This window comes from Oratosquilla oratoria, chromosome 20, assembly GCF_046742065.1.
Source record: "Oratosquilla oratoria isolate Oo_2021 chromosome 20, ASM4674206v1, whole genome shotgun sequence".
NCBI classification, from domain to species: domain Eukaryota; kingdom Metazoa; phylum Arthropoda; class Malacostraca; order Stomatopoda; family Squillidae; genus Oratosquilla; species Oratosquilla oratoria.
The window spans coordinates 51,751,908-51,765,308 of NC_134796.1; the positions used below are offsets into that span (position 1 = coordinate 51,751,908).

At 37.3% G+C, this 13,401-nt stretch overlaps 1 protein-coding gene across 3 annotated transcripts in view; it reads left to right on the top strand.

Moving 5' to 3' along the window:
- The first annotated feature begins 13,276 nt into the window (after window positions 1-13,276).
- Window positions 13,277-13,401, top strand: part of LOC143036578 (protein regulator of cytokinesis 1-like) — a 64,163-nt gene continuing 64,038 nt past the window's right edge. For all 3 annotated transcript variants that reach the window (XM_076204121.1, XM_076204119.1, XM_076204120.1), the window contains exon 1: window positions 13,277-13,384. In XM_076204121.1, the coding sequence (XP_076060236.1) occupies window positions 13,371-13,384 (14 nt within the window). In that variant the 5' untranslated portion in view covers window positions 13,277-13,370. The remainder of the gene's footprint in view (window positions 13,385-13,401) is intronic.

Below are 13,401 nucleotides of genomic sequence, written 5' to 3' on the forward strand. Positions count from 1 at the left end.
TAAACAAACAGGTAAATAGTAAATAATAATAAATTGACATAACTAATAATAAACGAAAATCAGACAGACAAATGATAACAAAACAAAAACAAATAATATAAGATAAATTATAATCATTACAGCATCTTGCTTAGGTATTTATCTAAATGATTCTTAAAGCTTCGAACTGAACTACATTGCACTACCTGTGCAGGAAGTTTATTCCATTCATTAACTACACGGTTGGCAAAGTTGTTTCTACCTACTTCCAAATTGAATCTATTTCCGGACAGTTTGAGACCATTGTTTCTTGTCTGATTCTCATTCAATGTGAAAATGTTGTCACTTTTGATGTTGTCAATTCCCTTTAAAATCTTAAAGACCTGTATCAAGTCACCTCTGAGTCTACGCTTTTTTAGGGAAAACAAACTAAATGCTGAAAGATACAAAGACGGGTTACTATGAGCATAGCTCCCTTCCTGTATAATACAACTAGGTGAATAAACACACACACACACACACACACACACACACTCGTGGGCGGGGAGTTGGGGGTGTGTGTGTGTGCAAGGTCATAGCATTACCCATAGATCGGACCTACGAGCTCTGAGCTCTCTTCCAGGAGGGAAATAGCTGTCGATCACGAGTCCAACACGTGATCCAAAGACCAAGTGAATACACACACACACACTTTCAACGAACGGACGGCTTGAAGAACGTTCTGAAGAAAAGTGCAGATTGTGGATCCCAACGCAAAGAGAAGTGCCTTTTTGTATTTGCAGGGTGGGGGGAAATTGCTCGTGGGGTAGTGGGAAAGTAAGGAAAGAGGAGAGGGGGAGGGATTGCTGGGGAAATGGAAGGTAATGAGGAGGTGGAGGAATTGGCCCTGACGGGCCGCCGAAAGGTGGACAAACGACCGCAAGACGAGCTGGATGATGACGACATGTCTAATAGGAATGTGAAGATTAGAGGTATAGATAGGAGCAATACAGTAGAAAGTGATGAGAATATTTTCAAGGGATTTAAAGAGGGTGGGGGGGACACAACCCCCCCCCGACTGACAAGACTAGAAGAGAAGGTCGATAAGATGAACGAGGACTTGGAGCGTAGGTTCGGTAATGTTGACAGTATGATACGAAGAATTGAAAAATTGGAAGAACTAGAGAGGGCGAACAAAAACTTAACTAAGGAAATTGAAGAATTAAAACAACAGTTAAAAGAAGTAAAAGATGAGAATAAAGTCTTAAAGGAGAATAATATGGAGAACAAGGAGGGTTGGAAAAAAATTCATGAAGATAGCAAGGTTGCATTCACTGACATAATCAGACAGCAAATGAATGAACAAACTGAAAACTCAGTTATTAAAGTGATGAGACAGAAGGAGAATATAGTAAGAGACTTAGCAGACAAAAAGAAATGTATAATTATATTAGGAATGGAAGAGAAACATAACCCAGATAGAACCACAAGAATCAAAGAGGAAAATGAAAAAGTAAGCCAATTACTAGAATCAGTTCAGGAAGATGAACCAGAAATTATGAAACAAATCGAAGAGAAATTTAGACTCGGAAAGTATAGCACAGACAAGACCAGACCAATTAAGATTAAATTCAAGTCACAAACAACGGCAGAGAATATCTTATCCAAAACAGGGAAACTAGCAACAAGTGAACAATACAAAAAGATATGGATAAAAAGAGAAATGAATAAAGAGGAAAGAGAGGAAGAAAAGCAGAAAAGACTGGAAGCTAAGGCAAAAAAACGAGAACAGAACGGAGTCAGAGAAAGAGAGATTCTATTGGAGAGTAGTGAACATGAAACTAAGGAAGTTCGACATACAAAAGAAAAACATAAGGGAAACAGAGAACACAATGGAAGTGGCAGAAAACTAAGAGTGTCTTACACAAATATAGATGGATTAATAACAGGATTGAATGAGCTGAATGATTATTTGAAAGAAAAAGAACCGGACATAATGGGAATTGTAGAAACAAAATTAAAAGGCCCACTACCACCCAACAGTGTAGGACATGATGCATACAATTATTGGATTAGAAACAGAGAGAAAAAGCAAGGGGGTGGAGTTATGTTCCTGACTAAGAAGGATATAAACGTGAAAGGTGTCATATATGGAAAGAATACAGTAGAGATGATTATGATAGAAGTGGAAGACAGAGATAAGAAGAGCAGAAAATTTGTGATAAATTATGTGCCTCCAAAAACAGCCTCATGGGAGGAGAGTGAACATAAAAGTATGTTAGAGGACACAAAGATAACATTAAATAAAATAATGGAAGATGGAGGAAGAATAGTTATGATGGGCGACTTTAATTGCAAAGAAATCTGCTGGGAAGAAATGACAGAAAAGGGTGGAGATGACTCATGGGGAAACGCTCTACTTGAGATGATTATTGACCACACAATGACACAATGGATACAGGAGAACACTAGGTATAGAAATGAAGAAGAACCATCGAGACTAGACTTATTAATTACATCTGAACCTAGAATAGTGGACAAGATTGAATATAAAACACCAATAGGTAAAAGTGACCACATATTGATTGAACTGGAACTTAATGAAGAAAAATATATCAAAAGAAATGAACAATATAGAAAAGGAAGAATGATGTATGAAAAAACAAACTTTGATAAAATAAGAGAATTCTTTCAACAAGAAAACTGGGAAGAAATATACAAAGAAGAAACATCAGTGGAAAAGAAATGGAATATTTTGACAAAAATTTACAAAAAAGGAGTGGAAAAGTATGTCCCAAGACAAAAACAAGAAAAAGAATATGTAAAATGCTGGTACAACAAAAGTTGTAGGGAGTTAAAAGACAAAAGAGACAAAGCCTGGACCAGATGGAAAAAAGACAGAAAACCTGAAAAATGGAAAATATATACCAGTTATAGAAATGAATATGTACAAACATGCAGAGAGGAAAAGAGAAAATATGAAAAAGACGTCATAGAAAAATGTAAAGATCAACCAAAACTATTCTACAGATTTGTAAACAATAAACTGAAAAACAAACAGGACTTGGAGAAATTAAGACAAGGGGGAGTTGAATACACTGAGGAAATGGAAATGGCGGAAATTATGAACAAACATTTTAAATCAGTGTTTACAAGGGAGAACATACAACCTGAAGAGATTGAATGGAAAGAGAAAGTCCCCCCTATAGAAAAAATGGAAGTATCAAAGAATGAAATATTGATACAATTGAGTAATCTTGATGTCAGAAAATCACATGGACCAGATGAAATAGCAAACTGGATTCTGAAAGAATGCAGGAATGAACTGGCAGACAAAATACATAGCATAATAAGCAGTTCCTTGAAAGAAGGAAAAGTTCCAGAAGATTGGAAAAAAGCAAATATAGTACCTATATATAAAGGAGGAAATAAAGAAGAACCTACCAACTATAGACCAGTCTCTCTAACAAGTACAATAGCAAAAATTTGTGAAAGAATTATCAAAAATAGATGGGTAAAATACTTGGAAAAAAAACAACGTACTAAATCCAAGGCAATTTGGATTCAGACAAGGACGATCATGCGTCACCAATTTAATATGCTTCTATTCAAGGCTAATAGATATAATACAAGAAAGAGATGGATGGGCTGATTGTGCATTTCTAGACCTAAAAAAAGCTTTTGACAAACTACCACATAAGAAGTTGCTTAAGAAACTAGAATCTGAAGGAGGAATACAAGGTAAATTACTAAATTGGATGGAAGACTTTTTGCAAGAAAGAAAAATGAGAGTAGTGATAAGAAACCAGCACTCAAAATGGAATGAAGTAATAAGCGGTGTCCCGCAGGGAACAGTCCTGGCCCCAATAATGTTTGCTATATATATTAATGATATGGATGAAGGAATTGAAAGCTATATGAGCTTCTTTGCAGACGATGCAAAACTACTGAAAAGAGTGAAAACTGAAGAAGATTGTGAATCACTACAGAGAGATCTAAATAAAGTACAGGAATGGAGTAAGAAGTGGGAGATGGAGTTCAATACAAAAAAGTGTAGTATAATGGAATTTGGAAAAAGCAAAAACAGAATAACAGGATCATATAATTTGGGAGAAGAAGGAATAAAAAAAGTAGAAAATGAGAAGGACCTGGGAGTCATTGTTATGAATAATATGTCACCTGAGAAACATATAAATAAGATTTTTGGAGAAACTTATAATTTAATAAGAACAATCAAAGTGGCATTTACATACCTGGATGAAGAAATGGTGAGGAAAATCCTAATCACCCTGATAAGACCAAGATTAGAATATGCAGCAACGATATGGTCACCAAATACAAAAAAATGTATAAAAAAAACTTGAAAGAATACAAAGAGCAATTACAAAATTGGCACCAACACACTCAAAACTATCATATGAAGAGAGACTACAAAAACTTAAACTACAGACACTAGAGCAAAGAAGAGAGAGAGGAGATTTGATAGCTATTTACAGAATCATGAAAGGCATAGAAATTACTGATAGAGAGAATCTGATAAAATGGGATGATAGAAATACAAGAGGACACGGAAAGAAAATAAAAAAAGACAGCTATAGAAGAGATTTGAAAAAGAACAGCTTTCCTCACAGAGTAATAGACAGTTGGAACAAGTTAGATGAGAAAGTGGTGTGTGCAAAAACAATACATGAATTTAAAAATAGTTTAGATAAAATGAGATATGAAGACGGGACACCACGAGCATAGCTCCCCTTCCCGTAAAATACAACTAGGTACAACTAGGTAAATACACACACACACACACACACACACACACACACACACACACACACACACACACACACACACACACACACACACACACACACACACACACACACACACACACATATATATATATATATATATATATATATATAATAGGTTTATTGAGATAGCAGTGATACACTGACAATAATACAATAGAGTATTTTATGAGTAATACAGTAATTATAAGAGTGATATGCTTAGTCTAAGTTTTATAATGAGTTTATTGTGCGAACAATGGATGGAATAGCACTGTTCTTGTATCGGTCAGTCCTCGGTGTATGTGTGTGTGTGTGTGTGTGTGTGTGTGTGTGTGTGTGTGTGTGTGTGTGTGTGTGTGTGTGTGTGTGTGTGTGTGTGTGTGTGTGTGTGTGTGTGTGTGTGTGTGTATGTGTATGTGTGTAGACATGTATGTTCTTCTTTATGGTTAACCAGAAACAGTGCAGTCTGACTTGTATAACGCATTTCTCCTTGCCAGGGTGTGCAGCAATGGAGGAATCATGTATAAGTTTTAAAACATCTGGAATGATATTCGTAGGGACTACAAGTTGAAACACTTATCTGCTGTTTGTTAGTGTTGTTTTGTGATACAGAATGTCATCAACTAACGTGTAATTGTCGAGATCGGGAGGAAAGTTTACCGTGTCAATTGTGTCTGCAGATTCGAGGGAGCATATGACACACTTCCAAAGAGGGTCTGATCTTTGCGCTGCGGCAACGCGCGCTTGTGTAAGAGTTATTGAAATAGGGTTCTGAATGATGGCCGTAATATGGCGACTAAGAGCGTCTGCAACTAGGTTCGTTTTTCCTTGAACGAAATGAAAGGTTGGCATGAACCAACGGGCAAGTTTCCCTGAAAGATTCTTTCCTTTGAAGAGGTGTAAGGTTGATTGATGGTCTGTATATATGTGTATTTCGTAACCAAGGACGATCTCTTTGAAATGTTTGAGTGCGTGTATAACCGCTAAAACATATATGTCTGACTGAGATATTCTACTTGTGTTTGTTGAGTGTGCGACTCGCATGGGCAATTGGTCTGAGTTTTGTGCCGTGGTGTTGCATGAGGACTGCGCCAAGTCCTGTGTAAGACGCATCAATGTATATTGCGAAAAAAAAGCTTGTGGTTTGGGAAAGCAAGGACAGGTGCCATGGTTAAGGCTTTCTTCAAGTCATTAAAGGTTTTCTCTTGGTCAGGTGTCCAAATGAAGGGTGTGTCCTTCTTAAATAGTGAAGTTAATGGTGCTGCTATGTTAGCGTAACCTTGAATGTAACGTCTGTAAATTCCTAGTAGACCAAGGAATGAACGTATGTGTTCAACGGAAGTAGGGCGTGGAAAAACAATGACTACCTTGGCCTTGTCCTGCGAGGTTAAAATTCCTTGTGAATTAAGGACATGCCCTACGTAGACCTACGAAATAAACTCCTGTGATATTTTAGCAAACAATGTTTCACTTGACGGGGTGTGTGGTTAAGTGAAACATCGTTTGCTAAAATATCACGGGAGTTTATTTCGTAGGTCCACGCACGACCAGAGCCAAGTACATTCTGCCCTCAGGCGCACTAGGGCCTATGCACAGCGTAGGGGCATGACCTCTGACTTACTTCTGACACCCTGTTGCCAGGCGGAGCTTGTAGGTAGAACAATACAGGCAGACATATGTATGTATAACACAAAGACATAATAAGGTAAGAGAAACACTTGCATATAATGAGGAGTTTGCATGCAAAACGGTTAGGGGTAACGTTATACTAAATACATGAATGCTATGGAATATAGGCATGACATCAGCGCTAGCTCAGTGCGTATGGTCTAACGACTCAGGTAGAGCGGTTATATAATACAATGACTACATACAGGGCCCCGACAAGGGGAGGGGCAGGGGTGGGGCAATGCCCCGGGGCGGCACGTATTTTTTTTTTTTTTTTTTTGGGGGGGGGGGGAGGCGGTACTATTTGAGAAAAGAAGGTACAGCAAACTCCCCTTCATGTACTTTAAATGCATGATTTGTTTATCATGAGTTGTGTGTATGAATGATGTGTGTATAAACGTTGTTTTGTGGATGAATGTTACATGTGAATCGTGCTAGTGACCATCAGATGTGGAAGGTGGTGATAGTAGTGGTGTGGGCACTCACCCATGTCGGGGCCCTGACTACATAGACTACTTACATAAAACATTTACTATATATTGAGATAAAGTACTACATATATATTAAGATTAAGTACTACATGTACAGTAAAGGAGTATCACATATACAATAAAGGAGTATTACATATACAATCAAGGGGAAGAATGACATATACTAATTATAATTAACTAAAAGTAAAGAGAAGAATTACTACACGCTTAGGCACTGTAATTCTAGGTATCATGATAGTAATACATACATACATATACCAAGGGTTTTTTCCCCCTTACAAGGGAGGTAGCCAAAGTCAAAATCATAAATCCACTCCCACCCATTTTATCTCCATATACTCCGCTCCACACTCACCACAGCTGTAAATCCCTAAGCCTTCACTAAAGGCGACTAGAATTCCCCAGAATATCCCCATAAAAACAAAAATCCCCAGATTGTTACTAAATGCATGAAAAGCTCCCTACATGTGGGCAGAATACAAAGAAAGTGCAACCTGTTCAGGTTTTAAATGCAGACGAAATTATATAAAGTTGTATCCGATTCCTAGTTTTTTTCTTGTAATATAAAAGATCTTTTAAATGTGTGGAATTAAAGTTGATAGCTTTTCATATATTGTAAAAGTCACATATAAAGGCATACCAATAGTTAAAATTAGATTTAATACGTTTGCCAAGTGGATGTCATGCGATCGAACCAAAATACGACGAAAAGGAGAAAGCTATCAGGTTCTGTTCCTCCACTACCAGGGTGTTCTAAAGACGAGGGAAGTTTAAAGGAGTCATCACACTGGGCTATTTTTTTCTTCCACACCGTACCTCATACAGAAATCCAGACTTCTTAGAGAATATTTCAACAGTATGTCTAACATTCGTACAGGTTTACACTTAGTTCACCATTCAACTTTGCTGTATGGGACAGAAAGATAATTTGATATTTGGCGGTTTGAAAAATTAAATATTGTAACCGAAGTCGTTTTTACAAAAATGTTCAATTGTCGGAGTTGGTGAAGCCCGTGGTAGCCCTGTGTAATAATCCCTTAGGTTAAAAATTATTGTCTATTGATTGATCTACACATACTGAGTTTCCCATTCTTTATCTAACATTTCTCAAAATATATCACATTTGCGGTAATGTTTTTATACCTCAGTATATTGGAATAGGCCAGTTATCGGTGACGTCACAAATCCCAAGGGTATAGGCATGGGGTCAACGATGATCCTGTCTATCTTCAGACCCCATCAATATCCTTACCTCATTCCAAAATTTCACCCCTGAGTAAATATCACTCGGTTTCTGGACAGACTCAAGATTTCAATTAACCTTGAATATTTGATTCTCCAGTTTCTCGTCCCACCTCCTCCTGCTTCTGCTAACCAATGACATAAACACATTTAAGCTAACACATCAAAGACAGCAAGCGAAAAAAATTCTTTCAGGAAAGATCTATGAGAAGGCCGAGAATGACCAATGCTGGTTACTTTTAGAGTGTGGATGACAATAAACAGTGAACCTTGAAGTAGCAGCAGTTATCGTCATAATAATTTTGGTACTTGTCTTTTTTTCTATCTAAATAGCAATGTACTATGCTGACTTCGATAGTAATCCGAACAGTTCCTAAAAACAGAAAAAAATTGCTATGAAGCCACATTTTTGTTCAGGGAAATCCCGTACGGATAAAGGTACGGAGGTACTATTACACTAGTCAACGGATGAGTTGGATTCCGAGCGTATGTATGGATTTTGTCCTTCGCTGGAGGATTTGGGTTGAAATCAAAGCTTAGGGACTCCCAACGCTATACCGTTGTAGTCCAAACCTCGGAAGAGAACCGAGGGAAAAAAACTGAAGATATATGTTAATAGTATTCATATTTACGACATATTAAAATAAATATATATATATATATATATATATATATATATATATATATATACATATATAATTTATTCAGTAATGAGAGATGATTTATTTAATATTATAACATTATCTTGATATAGAAAATAAATCTATGGAATTTATAATGTGGCATTAATCAAACAGTCGTTTGGATACTGCTGTGTGACATTGGTAATTTTTCTTACGCGCGAAAAATCTTCTCATAATTTGGCTGATATTTACACTTTTCGCCGTGACTGAGTGGAATACTAAAGATATCCATGCTCCTATAGAGAAGATACGATCACAAAAGGCGCTTTGGGATGTGAGGCATCCCGACCATATCAAGAAATAATGATAATATAATCTCTCCCTCTCACTTAGTCAGCCCTTCAATTACCATTTTCTTTGGATGACAAATATATTCTGACTTACTTCTTACTAGGATGAGATGGATGGATGAGGTGAAGGGGGCTTTACAAAAGAGAGGAATGTCTGTAGAGGAAGGACGGGAGAGGACAGAGGATAGGGGTGAATGGAGAAGGGTTGTGTATAGATGAGGTTGTGATGCATGACGGGGAGTGGGTGGGGGATGGGGGTGAGGAAGTATGTATGAGAAAAAAAATGACGCACCCCGAAGGGATTTCTCCCCGTCTTCTCCTTTTCTGCATGGGGGGACGGAGAGGTGGGGTCACCGAATTTATGAAGCAGCCTTGCTGTGGATGTGTTGTGTCTTGCGACACTGCTTCTGACCCAGGACAGTGGGCAGGATGCAGGGATGACCCGTCATCCAGGAGGTGCCAAGATAGGAGGGAGGGAGGAGGGTGGAGGGGAGTGAAATATATGGGAAATGAAAATGGGTGGGAGTGATTTCTATGCCTTTTTCTTTTTGGCTACCCCCCGTGTAAGGGGGAAAAGCCTTTGATGTATGTATGTATGTATGTATGTACTTCTGCTCCCAGGTAGGCTTTCAGCCTGTCAGTCGGGCCAGCACACTTCTCCAGATTGTCCTCTCAAAGCTTCCTTCTTCCCTCAAATCCTCCATTTTTCCTAATCCATTTGCCTCTAGAATTTCTTCAACTCCATCTCTCCATCTTTTCATCTGGTCTCCAGTTCCATTTTTTCTTTGCAATTCTCTCTTCGTCCATTCTCTCCACGCGCCCAAGCCACCTTAGTTGTGCCTTTTTTCTATTTTGCTTCTAATTGATGTTACTCCAATCATTTCTCTTATTCCATCATTTCTAATTCGATCTCTTTTGGTTTTATTTACTATTGCTCTTAACGTTTTCATTTCTGCCGACTGAATTCTGCTCCAATCTCTTGAAGTTAATGTCCAGCTTTCAGCAGCATACATTAAAATCGGTACCAAAACTGATTCAAAAATAGTTTTCTTTGCCTCCGTAGGTACATTTATATATTTTAGGATAGGGTACAAGGCACAGAAATCTCTACTGTACTTTGATATTCTTTCAGTTATCTCTTCTCTATTCTTGCATCCATCTTTTGTAAATACGCTTCCCAGATACTTAACACACTGTGCTTCTTTAACATTTTCATTTTCAATCATTATTTCTGCAATGTCATAATTTTCTTTTGTGATGGTTAATATTTCAGTCTTCTGAATATTAATGCTTAGCCCCGCCTCATTAAAGCATTTTTTCCCCAACAATTTAGAGCTCTTTCTAATTGTAATCTGTCGTTACTCCAGCAGACAATGTCATCTGCCTACACTAGTATATCTCCATCTCCTTCTCCTTGATCTCTTATTCTCTTTTTATACTTTTTAATAATGCTATCCATATATGCTATGGATAATATTGGGGACAACACACTTTCTTGTTTCACTCCTGTTGTTATATAAAACCATTCATCTTTCTCATATTCTGACTATTGCTCGATAATATGTGTATATGTGTGATTCACCATGGTCTTGGATCAAGTGTTGGACTCGTGATCGACAGCTATTTCCTTTCCGAAAGAGAGCTCATATATGACCGATCTATGAGTAATGCTGTAACCTTACACCCAACTCCCCGCCCACGAGAGTTGGTGTAACGACTCGCAGCACAGCGATACTGAAATTATTCAAGCCCTGGGCGGGATTCGAACTTGGACCGCTGAAGCAGCGACTGCAAATGGTACCAATGCGCCGTCGTGAACACATACTGTATAACATAAGTGTGTGTGTGTGTGTTCATGCGTGGGTGTGTATAAGACATGCAAAAATCGTCAACTATGTATTTTAGATAAATCGCGAGTTGTTCAAAGTTACTTTTTTTGAGAAAGTGACATATACACTGGCTCTGCCAATGAGCTTCCTCATTCTGAATAAAGGGTGGGGCTTCTTGCCGTGGTTCCTTTTACGTGATTGGTGGTAATTTCTCTACACGGTAAGGCTGGACTTAGGTGTAATCACTTATCATAGGATGAACAAATGCAAAAGTTGTACTGCAAGCTTTTCGTGTAAACGTACCTTAAGCGAATCCGTAAGCCTTGCTACACTATTTATTTTATTGTGAAAAATATCCACATTTATCACCTATTTTAAAGGCATCCGACTTAATTTAAGTTCTAAATGCCAGCCACTCAACACTGCTGCTATGGATGCCATAGTGACGTACTTTATAAAGATAGACCGTATATGAAAGTTACTACTAACTTACTTGGATCTGTTTTCCCAGACCATATTTGGACTTACCAAACAATGAAACAGTGCAATTTTGTCCAATTCAAATTCAAATATGGTTTATTCATTCATTGTCAACTACAGAACCTCAGAGGCTTGAGCCGGGTCCGCACTGTGCCTCATGCAGATCGCCATGTAGCAAGTGGCTGTGTTGGTCGCTCATGCCCACACTGAGTGGACATGAGGGAAGAATTCCAGTCTCATAGATACAATTCTTATCTATGCCATTGGAGAGATCCTATCATTCTTAGTATTTTGAACCCCATAAATAAGTACCGCTGCCGTGGAAAATAGCACAATGGGACCTTTCGCAGTGAGCAATTTGATACCAGATACCGCCAGATTTTGTAATTCTTGCCGGAAAATAAGTACTTTTTTGGGCAAGTTTTATAAGAGGTGTATCGTTGTACATTATTGTGTCTGAAATTTAAGTAAATTAATTTCATGATTGCAAACGGCATATAGCATTGTTTGAGCCTCTATATATAATTACAGATGATATTCGTAAAACAGCCTATAATTGTATCAACCCAGGCAATTTGTCATTTTCTACCGACTTCAATGGACGTATACTGATATATACTTTCATTTGAATCACCAAACAATAGGCAAATCCATGTAATGTATCGAAAATATAATTTTGCATCGAAGACTTAATTTTTTGGGTACGATAAACTTTGTCTTTCTCTTATTTTTTCTTGAATCTGACGTACAGTTTGCTACGGCACACGTTTAATTAGTCATATTTGTTTGAAAGTAGCTCCCAGCAGATCTAAGAGGCTATTCTTTACAAAAATATCGCTAACTTCGTACGTCCGCCACCACTGTTGTTATTTTTTTTATCTCACTGATTATCTTCATATACAGGACGTGAGAGTGATATCCATTATTTTTCAACACTCTCAGATAAAGTGCACAAACCGAAATCAACATCCTCTTATTTTTACTGCTCATACTTACTTCAGTAAAAATAATTACCTATTTTTAGTTTTACCTTATAATTGAATTAACAAAGCCTTATCACACACCAGTAAGTAAAAATTATAAAATTAAGAGTCATGTTTTTAATTTTAAATACATTTATGCAGCAATTTATGGCGTATCTTTTTTTAGATATCGGTTTCCAAATTAGCTAAGTCACTCCTTTGCCTCGTGAAATCCGAGACAATTGAAAATTCTAGCGCTAATAGGAATCTACGAGCCTGACTGCGAAAGGTCCTAATCTAATTTATTTTTAGACATGGTTCAGAAAAACTCTTTCTCTATATCATCATACCTCGAACTTATATTCCTTGGTCTTGGTGTTCCATAAACCGGGATGTTGCTTCAATAAATCTATAAAAATAATGGGTGTGACTTCTCGTCCAATCAATGGGGCTAGCAGAGGTGGCAATGACGTAACGCCAACTTGTTATGTTAAACCATGCTTATTTGACAGGTTTAAAATTCCCCTGGCAAATGAATGACTCCCCTGACTAAACATACGTAACTAATTAGATGAAAAATAATTTTTAATTTTCTGTAGCCCATGTAGGATACATTGCATATTATGTCATCAGCAACCCCCGTAGAATGTGGGGTGTAGCCATTTCAAAGTTCACGTGTATATGATTTACGAACGTTCTTCGGATGTTAAATTTCAATGGTTTTAAACTACGTTAGATAAATTAAATTACCTTGATTCAAAATAAGTAATATAATATTTTGTTATATAATACATATTTACTTATTTACGTAGAAAAGTTCCATCGTAATAGAACATAAAAGACTCTACTAGATCTTGTCATTGTCTGTGAAAACAGCTGCTGTCAAATTCAAAGTTGTGTGCCTGTTGAAATGTCGTTGTGAGATTTTTTAAGTTGGAAAATACGTTGAGTCTATATTTTTGGGATTTTTGTCAACAAAAATGGAAAATACAAGGTATTTATATAAGTTAT